This window comes from Heterodontus francisci, chromosome 26, assembly GCF_036365525.1.
Source record: "Heterodontus francisci isolate sHetFra1 chromosome 26, sHetFra1.hap1, whole genome shotgun sequence".
In the NCBI taxonomy this organism is placed as follows: Eukaryota; Metazoa; Chordata; class Chondrichthyes; order Heterodontiformes; family Heterodontidae; genus Heterodontus; species Heterodontus francisci.
In genome coordinates, this window is record NC_090396.1 from 39,662,896 (window position 1) to 39,687,532 (window position 24,637).

Here is a 24,637-nt window from a genome sequence, read left to right on the forward strand (position 1 = left end):
GTTAGGTTACAGTTCAAGTTTCCACTAAATATCATTTCCATAATCACAAATGTAAAATCTATCATAGATTCATAGAATGGTTACAGCACAGGAGGAGGCCACTCGGCCCGTCGTGTCCATGCCAGCTCTCTGCAAGAGCAATTCGCCTCGTCCCACTACCCTGCCTTTTCCCAGTCGCCCTGCAAATTTTTTCTCCAAGATAATCATCCAGTTCTCTTTTGAAGTCCTCGATTGAATCTGCCTCCACCACAGTCTCGTGAACCAATGCAATTGGGCAGCATAATTGAGCATAATTGTTTCTTTTTAAAAAGTATTCCTTAATGTGGTCCCGTTTTATTCATACAGCTGAAAATTGGTTTATTAAAGGTTTTGCTGTTCTCCAGCTGAGGGTAACCTCATTTAAAATCACTGAACATTACTTCAAAAAACACACTGAAAATCTAATAGTCTCAGAGCAAATTAAATATCGTTTGATACAAGAAAACAATTAAAACATGCTGACTAGTGCCTGTGCACCTAAACAAATTGAGTGCAATTTTAAGAGTCTTCCTGAATCAGCTCAATCCTACAATTTAAACCTCGGAACATAGCTAATTTTGTGGGCGGGTCCTGATGCAGTAATCGAATGTTGATTGCAGAAACACCTAAGCAGTTTTGGGTGTAACTCATGTTTAAAATTCCCTGATCCTTTGTGCAGGTTCTGACAATTCTGCCCATATTGTGCCAATATTACTAGTGGAAACAAGTAGCACTCTACCCCAGTGTATGAAGTGGCTGACAGTGTTCTCTTCTTGTTCACACCACTCCACAACTCTTCAGTGATAGGTACCCACTTTTTAACCAGTCAACCCAGAGGTGTAGTTTAATCCCTTTCACTTTTGAGGCAAGTGAATGTACACTTTTAACTGGCAGCATTTAACTGAGAATATAGTGAAAATACCCATTTTTCATGAACGAAGTTAAATGAGGATTAAACGTTGCTCCAGATATTTCCTCATGGGGTCTTGTGATTGACCACCGTAACTTTTCCAAAAGAGCCACATAAATGATGTTGAGGTTTTGCGTTGACTTTGTAACTCTTCAAAGAAATGCTAGGTTATTATGCTATACTTAATCCCTATTAAAGTTTCTCCACATCACACTGGCCTAGGCTTCACACCGCCACCCACTGATCTTTTGGCAGCTCTCGGTCAGTAGATGTGGAAAGGAATTTGGGGATGGATTCTGCCACATCCCTACTCCCAATCACTTTTCTGTTGGCCAGGTCAGTGTACCTGCCCGCTTAAGAGGCCACATGCTGAAGAACTGCAGTTTCCCTGTGCTTCCGTCATGAAGTCTTTAGACACTGGACATAGAAGGGTTAGTTGGTCCTTAGTATTCAGTATGCAGGGGTTGATGGAAAGTCAAGACTGTTTATGTTTAATCATCAAATAGCTCCTATTATCATATATTTAATACCAATTCATATATGCAGGGGTGGACTGGTTCCCCAGAAGGGCCTAGGATTCTTTGTGATTCTCATGAAGGGTGGGAGTGGGGAAGGGAAGGTGCCCATAATACATACATACATACAAACTTACAAATTAGGAGCAGGAGTTGTCCACTCGGCCCGAGCGCGCTCTGACATGCAATAAGATCATGGCTGATCTGATTATAACCTCAAATCCACATTCCCGCCTACCCCCAATCACCATTCACCCCCTTTCCTATCAAGAATTTATCTACCTCTACCTTAAAAATATTTAAAGACTCTGCTTCCATTGCTTTTTGAGGAAGAGCATTTCAAAGACAAAAAAATTCTGATCTCTTGTCTTAAATGGGTGACCCCTTATTTTTAAATAGTAACCCTTAATTCTAGATTCTCCCACAAGAAGAAACATCCTTTCCACACCCACCCAGTCAAGACCCCTCAGAATCTTATATGTTTCAATCAAGTCACTTCTTACTCTCCTAAACTCCAGTGGATACAAGCCTAGCCTGTCCAACCTTTCCTCACAAGACAACCTGCCCATTCCAGGTAATAGTCTAGTAAACAAAAACAAGAAATGCTGGATTCACTCAGCAGGTCTGGCAGCATCTGTGGAAAGAGAAGCAGAGTTAACGTTTCGGGTCAGTGACCCTTCTTCGGAACTGGTAGTCTAGTAAACCTTCTCTGAACTGCTTCCAATGCATTTACATTCTGGTCTCACCAATGCCCTGTATAACTGAAGCATAACCTCCCTACTTCTGTATTTAATTCCCCTCGCAATAAACAATAACATTCTATTAGCTTTCCTAATTACTTGCTGAACCTACATACAAACCTTTCACAGTTCACGCACTAGGACACCCAGATCCCTCTGCATCTCAAGAGCTCAGCAATCTCTCACCATTTAGCTAATATGCTTTTTTCCTTCCCGCCAAAATGGACCATTTCACATTTTCCCACATTATATTTCATTTGCCAGATCTTTGCTCACTCACTTAACCTATCTACATCCCTTTGTAGCCTCATGTCCTCTTCGCAACTTACTTTCCTACCTATCTTTGTGTCATCAGCAAATTTAGCAACCATACCTTCAGTCTCAAGTAGCAGGTATATTTTAAGATGTCCTGCATACATCCTTTCATCAGACTAAAGTCACACATCTTTGTGGCTGAGTATATGAACATATACCCACATATCCAAGGCTAACACTGAAGATAACAGCCCATTCCAGGTATCCAGTGTCAGCAATGATTCGTCCCTCAGCTAGATGGATTAAAGCTCCCTTAATTCTGCCCAATTATTTACCCAAGCCTAATTTTAGCAACATACCTACGTTACCAGTGTGACATTTTTTCTATTTCTCAGGCCAACCATTCTGTTGTCTCTTTAGTGAAATTGCCAATATGGTTGTCAATAAGTGAAGTTTGGTGCTGTGAGCCCATCACCATTCTGAACTAAAGATCCTTACAGGATACTGCCAGAAAAGCAAGTCTGGATTGATTTCAAACTGAATGTTGAAAAGCCTCCATCTAATCCACTGCACCACCCCATCTTATGGAGTGATGTTCTTGAAAGTCAACGCAAGAAAAACATTAATGTGTGGTGGGGGAAGCACACCATGAGACATGTCATACCAGGTATACATTCTTATGTCGAGGAGTAGCCAGTCCTCCATGGAGAGAAGATAAATAGGCATCACAGCCATTATGATAAAGGAGTCAAAAATGTGCATTAATTTATGCTGCTTTACATGAGCTTTCTTAGATCAGGAATATTAAAGCAATGTACTGAGATTTCTCTGAGCAATTACAAATAAAAAACAAAAATTTGATTTATTATCACATGGTAGCAACATGCACAAACTGCTGTTGAATTTAGTGAGAACTTTACAGTCTTCACAATAACATTTGACATGGGGTACATATGGTTACAACTCCAACAGTAATACTTGGCGTCAAAGAAATGCATCCGATAGTGTCTGATTCAAATTCTAACATCAGCACCAATATAAATTTCAAAGCTTTGATGCTCAGTTTAAAGGATGGAATGAGTTATTACATCAGGTCAACAAATGTTAATTCATAGAATTATTACATTCATTACAGCGGTACATATGGAATAAAGTACAATGTTGATTTCTTATGCGGGCTAATTAAAGATTACACTGTTGATTAAAAGATCAAATAGGTTATGTTCCTTGGTTGAATTATCAGCGTACTGTGATTTGAATGAATATATATAATCCTTCCTGCTATCTGTTTATCATCTGCCCATTATACTTACATATAAAGTATTATTTGAATGTTTTGTTAAGATGGTATGTTGACTGGAAAGTTATGTGATATCTTAATAGGAAGTGGAAAAGAGGGCATTCAAGAACTCAGTGAAGTGTTGCTTACAACAGCTACCATGAAAGATCACCAGCTTTGAGAACGAAGAGATCTTTCAAAAGACAAACCTTCTTCATTATATAATGGAAATTTCTCAAAGCTGCTCAAACAAAAGGGTAATTAAACCATTATACATTATTGTACCATTTAATTATAACTAAATGTATTTGTTAGTTTAACATGTAAAGTTTGTTTGGAATATGCACCATTTCAAATAGTTTGATAGAGTTAAGACTACATTCGATTAAGTCAGATGATTACTAGTAGGGTAATTGTTAATTTGTAAAAAAATGCATTTCTGAAGTTTGACAAATTATAGAGAAGGCCTACTACAGGAACCCACAGGACTGTTAAGTAAGAAGTTTGTTTTCAAACGTTACTCCAGCATTACTAAAATTTCCAATAACCGAGCTATTCAGCATAGTGATGCATCACACATACTATGGACTTAACATTTAAACAGAAGTAACCTTGTATATTCTCAATAGTGAAGTGCTCCCTGTGTGCAAGAACAGATGTATGCAAAATGCCAGTTACAGAACTGCAAGTTGTCAATGGAGATTGCAAACAAATATTTTCCACGTGCACATTTCCCTTCATATTTCAAGGTTAAGCATCAATTCAGTTCTAGAGAGAATTCCCCCCTCTCAAAACCATACACAAATAAAACATTAAAAGAACAGTAAAATCTACAAAAGGAGGAGTCCCAGAGACGAGGAGTATCTGAAGAATCTTCAAAGTACTATTTTTACATCAATGAAGGACTTCATCTTTCCATCTGAGGAAAATAAAACTGAGATTGAGTTATATTATGGCCTTGTTAAGGCTATATTCATTTGGAAGCAAGCACAAAGAATGGAAACATTCATTAAGTGGCTTTGAAGACAAGCATATCTCAAAAGATATTAGTGAGAAGGTGCCCTGGATAATTACATAATTTAAATCTATGTTCCTTGCAAATGACCAAATGTTCCATTTTAATACATCAGTGGCAGAAGGTTTGTGGTCTAAGCTGCAGCTTTATCAGTACAAAGAGTACTAATGTTCCCTGGGGAAATTCTGAACCCTTAAAATTGGGATTCCACAAATGTTATAGTCCAGTACCAGGTGGCCTACCACTTCATGTCTATGCTATTTGACATTTCAATCAATGCATGGTACTGTCTGTGCAGAGCCTCTTGAACTTTGGTGGAATTTCTTCCCTCCAACCATTCCTGATACAGCATTTGGACATGCAAGTTAGTTTCTGGAACTTGGACAGGCAGACTGGTGTACATTCCCTCCATTTGATGTAGCAAATCCTTATCCATTTTTCTATCCTCTGTCATTGCTTGACCTTTTCCATTGAGGCATCCTTTCAAATCAACCAAAAAAGTTAAATTTGTATTAGTAATCATCGAAAGCATAGTTTTGATCTTGAAATAACCAGTTCAGCCAGAACCAACTAACAGGTTGCAACATATGCATTACATGTCACAACCAAACTTTCTCAACTCAATCTGTGTAATTACTTAACTCACTTGGGCAGAAACATTCAATTTTTGGAACATTAGTTGTCTTCCAGTAACGTCGCACATGAATTTTATGCCCCCCTACCACCACCCAGGACAGGAATGGAAGTGGGGGAGGGGCATGTATGGTGGGGGTGGTGGAAGCCTGTCGCCTTCCCAACGAATTCCAATTTAGTCTGGGGCAGGGAAGGCTGAGGTCAGCCTTCCTGCTCCAGGCCAATTGAACCCCTTAAGTGGCCAATTAATGACCACTTAAGAGCCTCTTCCCACCTCCACCTCAATTTAATAGAAAGCAGAGGAGCCTGCTGCCATGCAGGGTTGGGGCCTCCCTCCTTGGGGGCAATCCAGGCACACCACCCTCCCCGCCAAGCAGCGATCGCTGCCTCCCCCTCCTCTCGGGAAGACCACCAATCCCCCCAACCCCATCGCCAGGGCCTGCCCGAATGGCCCTGGTGACACTGACCCCACTTATCTCTCTCCGGACATTTTTGTACTGCAGAACAGTACAGTACGGTACAGTAGCCACTGCTTCCAGTGACACTGCCAGTACTGCAAAGCTGCCGGCCTTCTGATTGGCTGGCAGCTCTTGGAAATGGGAGCTTAGCCCTTGAAAAGGACAGCATCCACGATGGCGGGCATTCAATTGCCTACCTGTGTAAATACAATGGGGGTCCGACAGAGGGCAGAGTGTGGATCTTCTCCCAACCCCCCCGCCGGGACTCCCATCATCAGAACAAAGTTCAGCTTGGTGAGTCAGGATTAAATGCAGCATTCAGAGAGGACGAGGTCATGATAAAAAGGAGGAGAGGGAGACAAAAAGAAAAAAGAAAATAAAAGTGGGGTCGGATAAGGAAGCAAAGGCAGGTTAGCTCCCTCAGCTGGGGCGAAGGTAGGCAAACACTTCCACATGAGCCGAAGAAACTATGTGGTCAGTGGTACTGAGCTGACACTGGGCCACCAGACATCACTAAAGAAATTTTTGTGACAGCCACGGAGATGAATGTTTACTTATTACATCAATGCATTTAGGATCAAACAACAAACACCTTTCACCATCATGACTGAATGTGCTTAGGCCAAACAGATTCACCTGCCATCACCAGCTGACTTCATATAGGAGCTGCAGATTAATGCATTTAAAAATTACTGAACCAGTATTGAATTTGGGATTATCCTCCTGATAGGCATTTACAATAATAAAAAGGCTGTCACAAGACGACCGACAGGCCTAACAAGTACAACTATATATGTTGAAACTTTTAAAATTAATTTTGCTGCAGACATGCTAGTATAGGAGCTATCAATGGGGCTTAAAATGGAATTTTGCAGCTCACTCAAATTTTAATGTATAATGGATTGCACAAGCCAGGCAAAAGCTGTGGTTTTAAATAGCATTTTTAAAAAAATGATGGGGAATTGATGAAGTGGCTTGGAATTAAGGCACAAATAGAAAAAGATCAGGGATGAAAAGCCTGCATTAAAACTAAAAGTCATACAGCAGCAAGTGAACTCTTTACTGGAACACCATGAATACTTTGCCTTTATTGCTAGGGGGTTAGAGTTTAAAAATAGGGAAGTCTTGTTACAACTGTACAGGGTGTTGGTGACACCATACCTGGAGTACCCCGTATTTAAGGAAGGATACACTAGCATTGGAGGCAGTTCAGAAATGTATTTAAGGAGGAGGTAAATAGATTTTTGAAATCTTGGGGAGTCGAGGGTTATGTGGTGCAGTACCGAAAGCGGAGTTGAGGCCTGGGACAGATCAGCCATGATCTTATGGAATGGCGGGGCAGGCTTGACGGGCTGAATGGCCTACTCCTGCTCCTATTTCTTATGTTATGTTCTTGTTATGAAGCATGCTTTACAATAAAATATTGGAAGGTACATTCACCTTCCTTCCCTCCAAAGAGCTATTTTATATGAAGCAATAAATCTCCTTTACATTGTAAAGATAGAACATTGCATTGTCACAAAATGTTCACATTACAAAGAACGTGTACAATAGAAAATGAATGAAAATAACTGCTAGCTCAAGAACTCAGATCTTGTCACACTGTATGAAGAGCTTTGTAATGGCTTCAAAAATAAGCCATGCATCCCATCAAAATCAGCTAAACTGTCACCAAGTATTTATTTGCTCAATGAAAACAGGTTCATATTAATTATAACTATAGATGCTGGCACATTACCAAGTGCCTATTTTACACGTGAACCTTAACAGTGGATGTTGGCAGGACATACAATCAATGGGAAGAGTAATGGGCAAACCTGATTCTGCCCCTAATGTTCATACATGTGCACTCCAGCAAGAATGACGGGATAGTAATTAGGAACAGCAACCCTGGCTGATTTCCCCATCCCTAACCTTGAGGCATTAATGCTTGGTGGAGTATCCCCATCACTGCCCTGGCTAAAATCAGGCAAGTCAGTGAGACTGGGGAACCAGATCTGAGAATTTCTGGGACATATTGCCTGTTTCAGTGCTGTATCTCTAAATAAATAAATAAATATTGCTGCTGTTACCAAGAGAGATGTTCAGGCACCTCAGTGAAATTTTAAGCCGTTAAATATTTTTTCCAAAAAATACTATTAGTCAACAGCAAAACAGTCTACAATCTGCTCAGTTTAATTGGTGAGGATAATTTTGTTACCAGCTTGATATTTTGATCTCTTTGTTCCTGCCTCCTTGGTCCAAGATTAGAATACCTTGGCGGATTATTCTTTGCATGAATCCTCTGCTTCATTATAACACTTTATAGTAACTTCATTTTATTTTTAAAATGAGCTTTCTCCATAAGTGAAATTGCAGGATGTGGAGAGTTTTTTCAGTGAGATGACCAGCTCTAGGTGAAGAGGAAAAGTTACCATCTGGTTCCAATTTGCTGACTCTAATTATTAGACAGCTTCACTCTGAAATTCTCCCCCCACCCCCCCACAATGAGTTCCACAGCTGATAATCTTTAATAACTGTGGGAGACAAATTGTGTAGACAGTGAATATTCCTCAGTATTCAATACCTTTTTTCCCCAGGTAGGGAAAACAGTGGCTGCTGTCATTACAGCATTACATTGAATGGCTAAAGTAGAAAAGCATTACCTCCTGGACATGCAAGAACTTCAACAAAATGATAAGGAAACTTTCCTTTCTTCAGTTTATAAACCATGTTTTGAATATTCCTGAATCCGTAGGTAGCTGCAAATCGCAAAACAATCTCACCATCTTTTTCCAATGTAACTTCTTGAAAATCTTTATTCCTAAACAGAAGAAAGAAAACTACTCAGTACACAGCAGCTACCCGGTTTTGCAAAAGCTGACTGAAGAGCACAGATTAAACAGGTGTTGTCATAAAGACCCCCACCTGCCAAGAATGAGGCATATTAATTTCGTCATATGAACATCAATTTTAAACTGTTGCTGGAGTGGAGAGATGACTCGTTTAAAGATATCAGCAGTTGCTGAAAACACATTTGCATACAAAGACAGTGCTTGTAGAGACAAAAGAATTGCTCACTGATTCAATTAACAGAGATTGGTGTGGGCAATGGTGATCCACATCTTGTCGGTGGAAGAGACAGTACTACGCCCGCCACTGCCACCACACCCCCACCCCCCCCCCCCCCACCCCCCCAACCCCACTGAGAGGTCTTAAATCCACAAACCACAGGAGCAGTTGTTCCCAAACAATGGGTTAGTGACATGACTAACCTGCTGGCCAACTTGGGAGTTTTGAACTGTGCTCACAGAACAGTTTGAAGACAGAGACTGCAGATTGCAATTGAACTTGGAAGAGTGCCTCTCTCCTGTCTGGCTCTCTCTTACTAATCTATGGAGCCAATGAAGTCATTTAAACTTCGAGAGAGAAAAGACTCCTACATTGAAACAAGTTTTAAAGCATGCACTGGGCCCCAATGAAACAGCAAAATTCACCAGCACCAAAGACTCTACATCGAACTCATAGGACCATAAATAGAAACCTAGCTGTTGCCTCAAACATTTCCCCTTTATTCTTTCTACTTTTTCTGTCCCTATCTGCGTGTGTGTTGATCACGTATGCATGCTGGCATGGTCTGGTCACGTATTTGTAGTCATTAATCGAATTAGAGTTTAAGATTAATAAACTTCCACCTTTCTTGTTTAAATCTAAGGAAACCTGTCTGATTTGATTTCTTTGCCTTGCAATTGGAAAGCAGTGAACAAGGATTCACTGAGGGGCAGCTAAAAACACTGTTTTAAAATTAAACCCTATTACAGTTAAACCAGACAAACGTTGAGAGGGACCCCCTAGACCCCTTTCTCACATGGTCATAGCAGTGTAAATGTACATGAAGTTTATGAATGTAGGTTCAAATACAGCACTTTTATTTTTCATATCGATATCCACATGTTACTGTTATAATTAGATGCTTAGCTTTTTAAAAAATTTTGTAGTGTGTTTTTAAAAGTGTATTCTAGGAAAACATGTTGGGAAAATTTTCCCAAATATGTGCTGGCGGCAAAAACCTCCACTGCTGCCAGTGTAGAATGTAAAAATATGGGCACACTGGACCATCATTTTCTCTGATGTGTGTTGGCAGCAAGCAAGGTTTCCCATCACCATCATGTACGCAGGAATTTAGGTCTGTAGGTAAGTATATGTCTTTTACTTCTAGAATACAGTTAAGAATAATTAAATACCTAAAAGAAAATGCGCTTGGGTAGTCTTACTCCAGGCCTATTGGACACAAGTGCATACTCTGTCACTTAATGTGGCAATCTCACTCAAAGTGATCATAAAAGGCAGCTGGAATGAGGTGGAAACATTTACACTGGTAGGGTGGGCTGATTTTCTCAGGTTGGAATACATGAAATGCGATAAATTTTGCTGAGCCATTTGTCAAGAATCCCCATATGACAAATGAGAATTAATTAATCGTTTGGAAATTTACACTAAGACTTTTAGAACATAGAACATAGAACAGTACAGCACAGTACAGGCCCTTCGGCCCACGATGTTGTGCCGAACCTTTAACCTACTCTAAGATCAAACTACCTACATACCCTTCATTCTACTATCATCCATGTACCTATCCAAGAGTCGCTTAAATGTCCCTAATGTATCTGCTTCTACTACCACTGCTGGCAGTGCATTCCACGCACCCACCACTCTCTGTTAATGGAAAAAATCCTACACTAACTTTAAACTTCTGAAGAAGGGTCACTGACCTGAAATGTCAACTTTGCTTGTCTCTCCACAGATGCTGCCAGACCTGCTGAGTATTTCCAGCATTTCTCGTTCTTATATAAAAAAAAAACTGACAGCCAAGATGGCCACTGCAATTTGCATCTGAAACACCTTTGCACATTCAAAGGCCCAACAGCAGATAAAAGTCTGAGGAGACCTGGACCCAGAACAATGGCTTGCTCTAAGTAATTGAATTACCTAGGATTGTTTCATTAGCATCGCAATCAAGGTCATCCTGGCACATTGACTTTGAAAGAGCAAACCCCTCCGACTGTAAATATTGGCATCCTGGAACCTGTGCAGCCAATTCTGAACCTTGTATCTCATTAAAAACAAAGGGGATTGAGAGAACCATGTGACCATCTGTCCATTTCAGAAAAAACAGAAGTTTTGTTACACTCACAGAAGACAAGGAGAAACAGTGTGTAGCAGCAGAGGAAGTTACGTGCTTCCCTTTCTCTCCCTCTCTCTCTCCCCAGAAAACATTAAGTTTGAAGATTGGCTGCTACTGGGAGCCCTTCAAGCCGACCGTCTGCGACAGCCAGCGACCAGGAAAGACAGCCAACTACAATTCTGCTTTCAAGAAAACCTTGAGCAAAGATGGCCAACCACAAAGTCCACTTTGACCAGTGAGGACAACCGGATAATCCACTTCACAGACTGTGTATTTAAGTTCCATTTATTCTGGACTTTCATCCACCCATCAAATCTATTTTTCCCTCTGTAATATATTTGTGTGTGTGATTCTCGTGTGAATGTGTAGCTTTTTTTTTTAGTATTTTTAAATTGGAGCTAGTGTTAAGTATAATAAACTTACCTCTTTCTTGTTTAAACTGAAGAAAACCTGTCTGGTTCTTTCATAATCACATTAAAGGAAAAAGGCAAAACACTCACTGAGGTGGTGAGCACAATCACTACTGAAAAGGTATAAACCCTGTTGCGGTTAAACAAGTGGAAGGGCAAGAGGGAAGCACGAGGCCCCCTCCTCACCAGGTCGTAACTTATTAAATGAAAGCATTCTGACACTTTCTGGATAATTAAAACTAACTGACCATTTTCGAAAGTTTCTAAACGGCTAAACGTACCTGAGAGTCTTGTAGGTGATTTCTTTGACCTCAACTCCAAAGACTTCTTTAGCAGCATATTTAAAAATGTGTTCAAGGAAGCCATCTGATCCTTTTCCATCATGCCTTGCAATACCTACATCGCCAATTTCTTCAAAGCTTCAACAGAAAAAAAATACTAACATTAAAAAAAGGAACTCAAAGAAGCCAATGTTTCTTATACACAGTAATACAAAAATGAACAAAAGCAAAGTTTTAGATGGGGATCTTACATGTTGTCTAAAGGTGCTGGCTCCACATTTGTCAACAGGAGACCTTTTTGTTCCATCATCTGCATTATTTCACCTGAAATAGTATTAAGGTACACTGATTCATTTTGGCATGTGCATTTAGATATTTAAGAAAAAAAACGTGTAAAAAAACAACTCCACAAAGCATGCCAATTTTTTTCAGAAAAAAAAAAAAAACAGCAGCTTTGCCTTTAGTGGTTTGTAAGCACAATAAAAGCCAACCTTTCTGAAACCTAAAATTATTTGCCTCCACTTAATTTTGGAAATGGCACACAACTATGTCTGCATGCATTTCCTGTCCTTTACACTACATTTCCTCTCCATCACAACACCCTTCTGTCACAATTACTTTGCTAAAAATATTCCGAAACACAGGCAAAGGCTTGTGTCACACCAACAGTTGACTGAGTCATAAGCTAATTTTACTTCCTTATTTCTATTCTGTATTTCAAAATTAAGAGCTGCAAATTCATCTTAATGTAGCCAGGTTTCAAAGCAAATTACAATTACTATAGTAGTGAAAATCTACAGGCTTAGGTGAGAAGTTAAAGAATTTACTCTTTCATTCCCCTATTCTGTTGCCATTAGAAAGCATAACGGTGTTATAGAGTCAGACACAGAAACAGGCCCTTCGGCCTATCGTGTCTGTGCCAACCATCAAGCACCGAACTATTCTAATCCCATTTTCAAGCACTTGACCCATAGCCTTGTATGCTATGGCATTTCAAGTGCTCATCTAAATACTTCTTAAATGTTGAGGGTTCCTGCCTCTACCACCTCTTCAGGCAGTGCGTTCCAGATTCCAACCATTCTCTGGGTGCAAACATTTTTCCTCAAATCCCCTCTAAACTTCCTGCCCCTTACCTTAAATCTATGTCCCCTGGTTATTGACAACTCCGCTAAGGGAAAAAATTTCTTCCTATCTAGCCTATCAATGCCCCTCATAATTTTGTAGACCTCAACCTTATCTCCCCTCAGCCTTCTCTGCTCTAAGGAAAACAACCCTAGCCTTTTCAGTCTCTCTTCATAACTGAAATGCTCCAGTCCAGGCAACATCCTGGTGAATCGCCTCTGCACCCTCTCCAGTGCAATCACATCCTTCCTATAGTGTGGTGCCCAGAACTGAACACAGTACTCCAGCTGTGGCCTAACTAGCGTTTTATACAGCTCCATCATAACCTCCCTGCTCTTATATTCTATGCCTTGGCTAATAAAGGCAAGTATCCCATATGCCTTCCTAACCACCTTATCTTCCTGTACTGCTGCCTTCAGTGATCTATGGACAAATACACTAGGGTCCCTCTGACCCTCTGTGCTTCCTAGGGTCCTACCATCCATTGTATATTCCCTTGCCTAGTTAGTCCTCCCAAAATGCATCACCTCACACTTCTCAGGATTAAATTCCATTTGCCACAGCTCTGCCCATCTTAGCAGCCCATCTATATCGTACTGTAATCTAAGGCTTTCCTCCTCACTATTTACAACACCACCAATTTTTGTGTCATCTGCGAACTTACTGATCATACCTCCTATATTCATGTCTAAATCATTAATGTACACTACTAACAGCAAGGGTCCCAGCACCGATCCCTGTGGTACACCACTGGTCACAGGCTTCCACTTGCAAAAACAACCCTCGATCATTACCCTCTGCCTCCTGCCACTAAGCCAATTTTGGATCCAATTTGCCAAATTGCCCTGGATCCCAAGGGCTCTTACCTTCTTAACCAATCTCCCATGCAGGACCTTATCAAAAGCCTTACTGAAGTCCATGTAGACTACATCTACTGCTTTACCCTCATCTACACATCTCGGCACCGCCTCAAAAAATTCAATCAAGTTAGTTAGACATGGTGTCCCCCTGACAAAGCCATGCTGACTATCCCTGATTAATCCCTGCCTCTCCAAGTGGAGATTAATCCTGTCCAGACCACCTTGGTCGAGACCAAGGCGGACCTGCGAGGAGACAGGCACCAGAGAGCGGGAGTTCTAGCAACTTAAAAGAGGCATTCTCTCACAGGGACAGCGTGTGTGTTCCAGGACTGACATCACAGTTCAGAAAGTGACGCATTGCAAGGGGAGGCAGCTGATTGGCCAGTAGGAACAGGTGAGTATTTCTACCCTTTTTTACTACTTTCAATAGCTGAAGTAAAAGTAAAGATATGGATTTTAGATTGTAGTAGGTAGGGTTTGGAGTAGAATTAGGTCCTTATTGTAATTAGTACTCTAAATTAAAGGGAGTAACTAAGGAGCTTCATCAAAGGTTAAGTCATGGCAGGAGAGCTCAGCCCCGTGGCATGCTCCTCCTGCGCCATGTGGGAAATCAGGGATGCTTCCAGTGTCCCTGGCGACCATGTGTGCAGGAAGTGTGTCCAGCTGCAGCTACTAGCTGACCGCATTGCGCGGCTGGAGCTGTGGATGGACTCACTGTGGAGCAGCCGTGATGCTGAGGACGTCGTGGATAGCACGTTTAGCGAGGTGGTCACACCGCAGATAATGGCTGCAGAGGCAGAAAAGGGATAGGTGACCACCAGGAGGAGTAGTAGGCAAAGGCAGGTAGTGCAGGGGTCCCCTGTGGCCATCCCTCTCTCAAACAGATATACCGCTTTGGATACTGTTGGGTGGGGGGATGGCCTCCCAGGGGAACGCAGCAACAACCAAGTTTGTGGCACCACGGATGGCTCTGCTGCACAGGAGGGGATGAAAAAGAGTGGGAGAGCCATACTGATAGGGGATTCAATTGTAAGGGGAACAGACAGGCGTTTCTGTGGCTGCAAACGAGACTCCAGGATGGTATGTTGCCTCCCTGGTGCTAGGGTCAAGGATGTCTCGGAACGGCTGCAGGACATTCTGAAGGGACAGGGTGAATAGTCAGAGGTCATGGTACACATTGGTACCAACGACATAGGTAGAAAGAGGGATGAGATCCTGCAGCAAGAATTTAGGGAGCTAGGTAGCAGATTAAAAAGCAGGACCTCAAAAGGTGGGACCTGTACAAGTTGGACAGGTTGCACTTGAACCGGAATGGGACCAACATCCTTGCTGGGAGGTTTGCTAGTGCTGTTTGGGGATTGCGGTGGGGGGGGGGGGGGGAGGAGGGTTTAAACTAATTTGGCAGGGGATTGGATACAGAGTGGAGGTACAGTAGGGGGTGATGCACAGTCAAATATAAAAGAGAAACTGAGTCAGTCTAGAAAGCAGAGCAAATATAGACCTGTTAAGGCACAGGTGAAAAATGTAAGGCTGGATTGCATCTATTTTAATGCAAGGAGTCTTACTAGTAAGGCAGATGAATTGAGGGCATTGATTAGCACATGGCATTATGATATTGCTATCATAGAGATATGGTTGAGGGAGGGGCAGGACTGGCAGCTCAATATTCCAGGGTATAGAATCTTCAGGTATGACAGGGGAGGGGGTAAAAGAGGAGGTGGCATTGCACTGTTGATCAAGGAGTCAATTACTGCAGTGAGTAGGGATGATATCTTAGAAGGTTCCTCAAATGAGGCCATATGGGTAGAACTTAAAAACAAAAAGGGGGCAATCACTTGGCTGGGAGTGTACTACAGGCCTCCAAATAGTCAGGGAGAGATAGAGGAGCAGATATGTAGGCAAATCTCAAACAGGTGTAAAAATAATAGGGTAATAATAGTAGGAGATTTCAACTTCCCCAATATCAACTGGGATAGTCTTACTGCAAAAGGCTTAAAGGGTGCGGAATTCTTAAAATGCATACAGGAGACCTTTTTGAGTCAGTATGTAGATAGTTCTACAAGAGAAGGGGCAGTACTGGACCTAACCCTAGGGAATGAAGCTGGACAAGTGGTCGAAGGATCAGCGGGGGAACATTTCTGAGATAGTGACCACAACTCTATAAGGTGTTTTACTGATGACCTCAGTTTCTTGCTCTGACGTCTAACCTCGGCTGACTCCCACCCAACTTCCTCGCTGAAGGTGGCGTTTCATCCATCTGATTTCCATTGCCCAAGGCTTGTTTCATAGAAACATAGAAAATAGGAGCAGGAGTAGGCCATTCGGCCCTTCGAGCCTGCTCCGCCATTCATTAACATACAATGTTTTGGCCTCAACTGCTTTCTGTGGTTGTGAATTCCACTGGCTCGCCACTCTCTGGGTGAAGAAATTTCTCCTCATCTTAGTCCTGAAAGGTTTACCCCTATCCTTTAGACTATGACCCCTGGTTCTGGACTCCCCCACCATCGGGATCATCCTTCCTGCATCTACCTTGTCAAGTCCTGTTAGAATTTTGTAGGTTTCCCAACTGGAACATTCAAACACTTTCCTATGTTTAATTTAATTTAGTTTAGAGATACAGCACTGAAACAGGCCCTTCAGCCCACCGAGTCTGTACCGACCATCAACCACCCATTTATACTAATCCTACACTAATCCCATATTCCTACCACATCCCCACCTGTCCCTACCACCTACCTATACTAGTGGCAATTTATAATGGCCAATTTACCTACCAACCTGCAAGTCGTTTGGCTGTGGGAGGAAACCGGAGCACCCGGAGAAAACCCACGCAGATACAGGGAGAACTTGCAAACTCCACACAGGCAGTACCCAGAATTGAACCCGGGTCGCTGGAGCTGTGAGGCTGCGGTGCTAACCACTGTGCCGCCATCTTCTATGGTACCTGCTGACACACCCTCTCACCCAACTGTGCTCCTAATCTCAACTCTGGCCATCAACATAAACGCCATCTTCATTGTCAAAAGCATTATCTGGTCTTTAAATCAAATATTTGTCCTTTTACAGCTAGGATTTCAAGCTTACTGTTTCCCCAGATTCCTCAAAACCCATTCACTTTTATTTTTACAATTGCACATAATAAACCAGCACTATGATTTTTTCTAAAATAAAAATCAAACCCCAATTTCTCTCTCCAGCTATTTGCTCCCACATATCAACTTCACTTCCACCTTTATTACCACTGTGCCTCCTCACATAAATTATTTTTTTCTAGAAGCATCTCATTTCCAAGCAGCCTCACTCATAGGGCTGAATTCTAATAGCCCACCGCCATTCAAGTGCGCGTGGTGCCGCGATATTTCGCATTGCGGATCATTAACATGGACTGAGTGGACCCCCCGCCCCCAATTATGCCATTTTTAAAGAGCTTCAAGCCCTAACAGGTCATTTAAATTTTTAAAGGTTCTGGTGTGCGAAAAATTAAAATAAAATTGTAATCTCACTTTGAATCCTCTCTCCCAACCCCCCGCCCAAAGAGTACTCAATATATAAATTGCCCTGTCCCCCAAAACAAGCCTTTATTCTGATGCCAAAACTTTCCCCCCTGATCTGTTACCTTTGACCATTAACCCCTTCCCACCATCCCCTCAACCAATCGTAGGAGGTTTTCCCACTCCCTCCCCACCACCCCCCCACCCCCCCGCCCTGAAAATTTCACTCCTCCCCCCTCTCCCCACCAGTGTTATGCCTCGGATCTCCAAGCAGAGATCCAAAGGCACAGGACTTCCAGCAACAAGCCGGAATATTGCCGTGGGATGGCCTTCGCGACGATGTAAGTAATTATTCTTCAATTATAATTTATTTGCATATGTTAATGAAGTTGCCGAGTGGTGGGAGTACCGCCCCGAGACCTTGCCGCCGCTGGTAAAATAGGGGCAGGGCCTCTCCTGGAAGGATTTTCCAGGCCCTCCCCCACCACGACCACCGACGTCGGGGTCAGTGAGATTCAGTCCATAGTTCTTTATTCTCTCGTCATTGAAATTCACAAACCTTGTCGGCAATTTTCAAATTTTCCTGCTGAAAATTTGAATCCTGCCTCCTCTGCTTTCACAAGCAGTTCCACACCCCAGTCTCACTGACTGCTACTACACTCTGTGGTATCAGACCCCACCCAAGCAGCACTAGAACTCAAAACACCCATATGGCTATTACCAACCCCCGCCCCCCCCCCCACACACACACAACTAACATCAGCAAAATGATATCAGAATATGTTCATATCATTTAATATTTTTCTGCTGCAATACACATTATATCCTTCAATTTATCATGAGATACATGATTATATATATATACACACACACACATCTAAAATAGCATAAAAGCTTTATATATGTACACATTTAATATCAAAATGGTGTTACACTTGGAAAAAGTGCAAATGGACTAAAGGCACCTATTTGGAATTCTTCAGAAAATACCAGACCCAGAATATCTTTAGCCCCTTAATTGGTCTTACCAATTATTACTTAAAAAGATAACCAAATAATTACAGCCTGAATACTGATTAAATTCTGAATAAAATCTCTCTATGTTCATTTAACAACCATTATCTCATGTGATGTTATTAGGGACAGGTTAAATTGTTAATTGTGCCATCTTAGTAGCAGAATAATACATTGTATGTTATGTGGTATAAATGCTCCATATTTTATAAATGTTTATCTTCGGACTTATTGTGAACAATGGCACAGGAGATTTTAAAACATATTTTTTCACATTGACTGAAACAGTCATGAAACTGGGGTAAAAAGCATTCCATGAAGCTGCAATACTCATGTTTCTAGCTACCGTTGCTTAGTTTAGTTTAGTTTAGAGATACAGCACTGAAACAGGCCCTTCAGCCCACCGAGTCTCATTTAACTCATGCATTGCAAGATACACTCAAATACACACTTATACTTATTGGACCATGCATTGCTGTAGCCGGGCATCGAACAGCGCCTGCTGATCCTTAGACTTGCCCTTGCACGTTTAGGTTGTAAAATGTTTTGTGTGGCAAGTTGCTGAGAGCACAAGCTGATAACATTGCGAGTGAGGAAAACTGGCCATCTGGGACCCAAGTGAAAAGGGCAAGCAACTGTGCATCTCCTTAACCAATCCAATTGAAGGGTTGTGAAATAAAGAGGGGAAGCAAGTGTAAATTAGAATGAGAGACTTCAATGTCAAGTAAGGTACAAAAAAAAAAATTAGATTGAGAGAGAGAGAGAGAGAGAGAGAGAGAGAGAGAGAGAGAGAGAGAGAGAGAGAGAGAGAGAGAGAGAGAGAGAGAGAGAGATATGGAAGGGAAAAGTAAGTTGTAACATAACAGTTAATTTTCATTGAGGTTGACCTGCAGTAATTAATATTTATGATGTCATTAAAAGAATAGTTAGACTGAAATGGATTAAATTTAACTTTCAGCGATGAGTTTTGTTCATACTATGAAAATACAGCAACTTCACACCATTCAATGTATTTCACTGTTGAGGTAGGCAGCGAGGTGCTAATAGTAGAGTGGCACATCTCATATGGTAAATTTTGGGCTCCTACATTATAATCGTGCATCTGCCTCACCTCAAGCTGCTGTAGCATTCACTAATAAATAAACAGCAAGCACCATTAGGTTCACTGCTATCTTGACAGCAAATTCTGGCCTATAATTTTTTTCTCAAGACATTGCAATTGATCTTTTCAAAGCAAAATAAAACATTATTCCATTCATTTTCTGAAGTAAAAGTGTTACAATCAGATGGAAAACTTGGATATATTTAATTCGGAACACGTGTTCAAAATAATATAATTGAATTCCATCAATTTCAAAGAGCTTTCTTTCATTTTTAATTGAAAATTAAAAAAGTAATTTTCTTCCTTTCTTACACACTCCATTTTGTTTTCACCAAGACACCAGATTGTGCTTGTTCCTTGTTTGTGGATTTCTGCCAATCTGCTCTGTAACTTGTCTGTGACAAATTGAGCATGTCAGCTTAGCTCTACTTCACCTCTACATTGCCAGTTCAAGATCAGGACCCTCGAACCCATTGAAATTACACATTTCAAAGATATTTAACGGTTAAAGTTCCACTGTGAACTATTTGAAACTTTTATTCTTCAGCAAAATTCTTTGATAGAATTTGTGCTGCATCCCGTCCAAGGACAATATATCCTTCCTGATGTGCGGTGTCCAGAACTGTATATCGTACCCTAGGCACAATCGAAGCAGAGCTTTATGCAGATATAGCATAACTTACACCCCTTTTTATTTCAGCCACCTTGAGATGAAAAGGTAAAATTTCAATTGCCTTTTTAATTATCTTTTTGTACCTGTCCACTAGTTTTCCATGGGTTCCATTCATGGACCCCTAAATTTATCTGCTTGTCCACAGTTCCTAACTTCCCTCCATTTAGAAAATACTCTGACCACTGATAGATACTTCCAAAAGTAACAAAATATTGTTGATGCTGAAAATCCAAAATAAAAAACGAAAATGACAAACACTCAGCAGATCCGGAAGTATCTATAAAGGGAAAAATTAACATTTTGGATATAACCCTCCTATCGTTTAACCATTTCTTGTTCTTCACCTGATCACATTACATCTCACTTCTTTTTCTTTTCTTGTTTACACCTACTTTCCCATACTCTGTTTCTTTTTAGAAACTGTAATGTTTTCCAGTTCTGACGAAGGGTTATCGCTCAAACTTTCAAAAATCTATTGCGGCAATGTTACCTGAAGTTAATACACAGTCAACACCCTGTATCTGTACACTGCTGTAAAAGTCTTCTCCAAGTGCCTCCAATTTTTTATCATAACAAGGTGTTATGACTACATGGAAGATCTTCTCAGGGGAGAGATGCTGGAAAAACAAAAATGTCAACGCAAGTCAGTGCGTAAACTGTCAACACATTGAATGCTGAAATGTCCTTACAGTGATAAATATTCACAAGACACATGTGGAATTATTTGTCTCAATACTGTATATAGGCTGAGCTGAAAGTTTAAAAAAATGCCATGCAATTTTTATCATTTACAATCTGTGATACTTTATCGAGTCATAGAGTCGTACAGCATAGAAACAGGCCCTTCAGCCCACCGCGTCCATGCCGACCATAATGCCTATCTATACTAATCCCACCTGCCTGCATTAATTCCATATCCCTCTATGCCTTGCTCATTCAAGTACCTGTCCAGATGCCTCTTAAGTGTCACTACTGTTCCTGCCTCCACCACCTCCTCAGGCAGCTCATTCCAGATGTGTGAAAAATTTACCCTTTGATCCCCTTTAAACCTCCTCCCTCTCACCTTAAATTTATGCCCTCTAGTTTTACTCACCCCTACCATGGGAAACAGACTCCGGCTATCTACCTTATCTATGCCTCTCATAATTTTATATACCTCTATCATGTCCCCGCTCAGCCTCCTTCGCTCCAGGGAAAACAGACCCAGCCTATTCAATCTCTCTTTATAACTCAAGCCCTCCAAACCAGGCAACTTCCTTGTGAATCTTTTCTGCACCCTCTCTAGTTTAATCACATCTTTCCTGTAGTGTGGCGACCAGAACTGCACACAGTACTCCAAATGCGGCCTAACCAACATTATGTACAACTGTAACATGACTTTCTACCCTGTTTTCTGATTTAAGGTATATTTTGGAATTTTAGTAAAGGAACATTATTCTTAAAGAAACTTACAGCATTTGAGTGCGCTTGAATAGTGTATTTACAACATCCTCACATCTACAAAAGATGTAAACACTTTCTTTTGGGTTTTGATTGCATTAGACTCCCTTAAATTTTAGAATTTGCGGTTTAAAAATATGCTATACGAATATTTCAAGAAGTAGGCCATTAGTGAAGGATTGGTACATAAAGACGTGCAATGTAAATTGAAAGAAATAAATATGCTGATTGGTCACATTGTACTGTTCAACACATTGCATTAATTCATCATTTTGATAATGAATTTAGTGTTTAATTGTCAAAATTGTGAGCCAATTACAGTTCTAACCTCTGCCTTTTCTGATCAGAGATCTTTGAATGAAATCATTCATTTTGTGGCAAGCACCTCAGTTATGTCCTTCAGCCCATACTGACTGGTACAGATTGCTCTCTCACAGCACAGCAGAGTGCCATTCGCTATGCAAGTGATAAAAGTCTTTAATCTTGTTCATAATATCCTTGGCTGCCAGAAGATGCTCAGCAATGAATAGTTCCATAAGGAAATGGTAAGGCACTTTCATGTCTTACATTACTTTCAGACAATGAATCACTTTTGATATTCAGTGACATGTTTACCAATACAGCAATGTCAGCAATGTTCCACCAACATTTGCTATAAGATGACCAAGGTCGATGTGTTTTTTTTAGTTTTAGTCGAGTGAGGGATGTTGGCCAGGACTACAGGAGAAGGCTAATGAATAATCTGGGATGGCAGTCAAAGTCCTACTGTGGAGTTTTGGTCAAGGCTAACATTTTAAACAATAACACCTTCACTTATTTACCTGCTTTTTGGCAAAATAGTCCTTTATCAAAGATCCCATGATCTGCTGTGGGGATTTAGCAGTGCAAATGTGGGGAAGTACAAGGCTGCCAAGGGCTTTTTCAGCATAACGGATCCAGCCTGCAAAAGATCAGCATATAAACTTTTTCAATTAATGGCCACAAGAGTTTGTTGCACCACTTTCCAGTAACACACAATGATGGATGCAGTTTTCTGGGAAATAACAGTAGAGGACTCTTCTATTGTTCATTCGAGTATTCTTTTATATTAGCTGCTGACATAGGTTATACAGTGGTGTGTCATCACACGCCAAGTATTACTTTGCTGTAGTTAAGTAACCGGTCTATTTTAATGGACCCCATATGGAACCCATACCCCACCCCCTACTTCCTAGATATTTAGTACAGCTTATGTCTCCTTCAGAATGATAATGGATGGGATTGCCTTCTGCTCCTGTTCCACAAGACTTCAATGAGCCACCAACACCAAAACTTAAATGTCCTGTCGGCTTCAGGAGAAAACGGAGACATATTTTTTTTTTTTTTTAAAACAGTGCAATTCACGTTGGCATTATCTTCTTTTAGTTTCAAAGCAACATTATAGAAATTGTAGTGAGAGCTGAGCTGCATTTGTTGATAAGCTTGACCACCGGGGGAAAATGTGCTCACCTCATGCCCGTAGCCAGTCAGAACGACAAAATTAACAAGGAAAAGTTAAATGACTCCATTAATAGGAATATGTAGAAAAACGGCATATTTTTATTGTTCACAAGGAGGAATTGAAATGTATTACTGTGAGATTTCATTATCACTGTGACTCAGCACATTTACTTCTTGTTGTAAAACCAAGTTAATGATTCATATCTGGCTTGATCTTACCAAGAGGTTTGAGCACATGTGCAAGATATGCAGTTCAGATTACAAACATATTATTATCATATCCCTGGGTTATGTTATTGTATGAAATGTTTATTGGGAGTAGAGGTACACTTCTTACCATAATGCATGGACGACTTACGGAAGTAAACAGTGATGTTGAACCTCACAAAATATTTAAAGCAGTCTGAAATTTGTCATGCCTACAAATGTTAAGAGTCATAATGTATAAAATAGATATAATTTCAATATATTTAATATAAATCACTCCTTTATACTAGGATCAATCTAAAATGATTGTTATGTGCATATTTTGCAAAGTGGCACAAAAAAGGGAGTGTTTCAACATTGAATCCACCCTAGCTTGATGATATTTTCTTCAAGCTGATAAGAGGTGTATTTATTTTTAATCTGCTTTTAAATATTCTCTCTCACTAGGGAGCTACTCTGCTAATGTTCATAACAAGTTTCATTGGATATCTCATATCACGACCTAGTATTCTGGGATGCTAAGTTATATCTTATGTACCTACACACTGGTGGTTTCTGTCAGAGGTGGGAGTTGGAAGAAAGGTGATCGTAGTTTTAGTTTGCCTATCAGGTATCAGATTTCCTCCAAAGTTTTGGGATTGGAGGCAGAGGGCTTTATCCTGAAAGTGTGCACACAGACCCCTTCATCAGAAAGGAATTGAGGCCAAACAACTCCACAAGAGTTTGATGCTATTTAGAACTTCAACATAGATGTACCTAATCTAGCTATGGCACTTTAGAAATTCAAATCTTAACACAAACTGCTTATGTTGATTTGCTGATACAGTACAGGAAAAATTGTGACATTGGTGATGTAGCTCATTCCCTGCGTGGTCAGAGCCTACCAATTGTAGTGCAGTAAGGTAATTTTACTTCCAACTTACTTATTTTCTTCCCCATTTAAATCATTTGCAAACATTGCATGACAGGAAACACAATGATTATCATATGACTCTTGCAGTTGCATAACACTTGGCTAATTAACAGAGTCATTATCATCGTCCTACAGGCACAATAAGTGTTTCTGCCGAATCATGGTTGGTAGTCAGAAATGAAGAAACCAAAAAAAACACCCACTGGTATCAGTTTTAAAGGTAATGTTATGAAAACGGTTCCTCAATTCTGCTTATTTTAACTTTATATGAAGGGTAGCAAGTTCTTCTATATAAAACTTTTTTAAAAAGTCCTATACTATAGGATATTTTTTTATTTTTCAGTACTTCCCATCCCTCAAGCAATAGAATGTTCTTGGACAAGAGTGTCCAGCTCTAAGAGTAGATCAATAACACTTCTGGTTTGATCCAGTATTTATATTGTTTAAGACAGGATCCCTCAATTTAACAAACAAACTACAACATAAATGTCAAATCAGGCACAGATCAAAGCCAACATAAGCTTTTTGTTTTCTCAGTAAATTTAAATTAATGACTTTCAGTAAACATGCCAAAACTGAGTCTTTAAGCTACTCTTTTGAAAACTCTTTCGGGCATGCATACCATAAAGGAGTGCAATGCATCGATTCACCTGGATAT

At 40.6% G+C, this 24,637-nt stretch overlaps 1 protein-coding gene across 6 annotated transcripts in view; it reads right to left on the reverse strand.

Moving 5' to 3' along the window:
* Positions 1 to 3,281: 3,281 nt before the first annotated feature.
* The window catches only part of narf (nuclear prelamin A recognition factor), a 31,070-nt gene continuing 9,714 nt past the window's right edge, over positions 3,282 to 24,637 (reverse strand). For all 6 annotated transcript variants that reach the window (XM_068058070.1, XM_068058073.1, XM_068058072.1 and 3 more), the window contains exons 7-12: positions 22,202 to 22,320; positions 20,431 to 20,557; positions 11,930 to 12,002; positions 11,679 to 11,816; positions 8,469 to 8,626; positions 3,282 to 5,212 (exon numbers count right to left, since the gene is read on the reverse strand). In XM_068058070.1, coding sequence (XP_067914171.1) covers positions 4,971 to 5,212; positions 8,469 to 8,626; positions 11,679 to 11,816; positions 11,930 to 12,002; positions 20,431 to 20,557; positions 22,202 to 22,320 — 857 coding nt within the window. In that variant the 3' untranslated portion in view covers positions 3,282 to 4,970. The remainder of the gene's footprint in view (positions 5,213 to 8,468; positions 8,627 to 11,678; positions 11,817 to 11,929; positions 12,003 to 20,430; positions 20,558 to 22,201; positions 22,321 to 24,637) is intronic.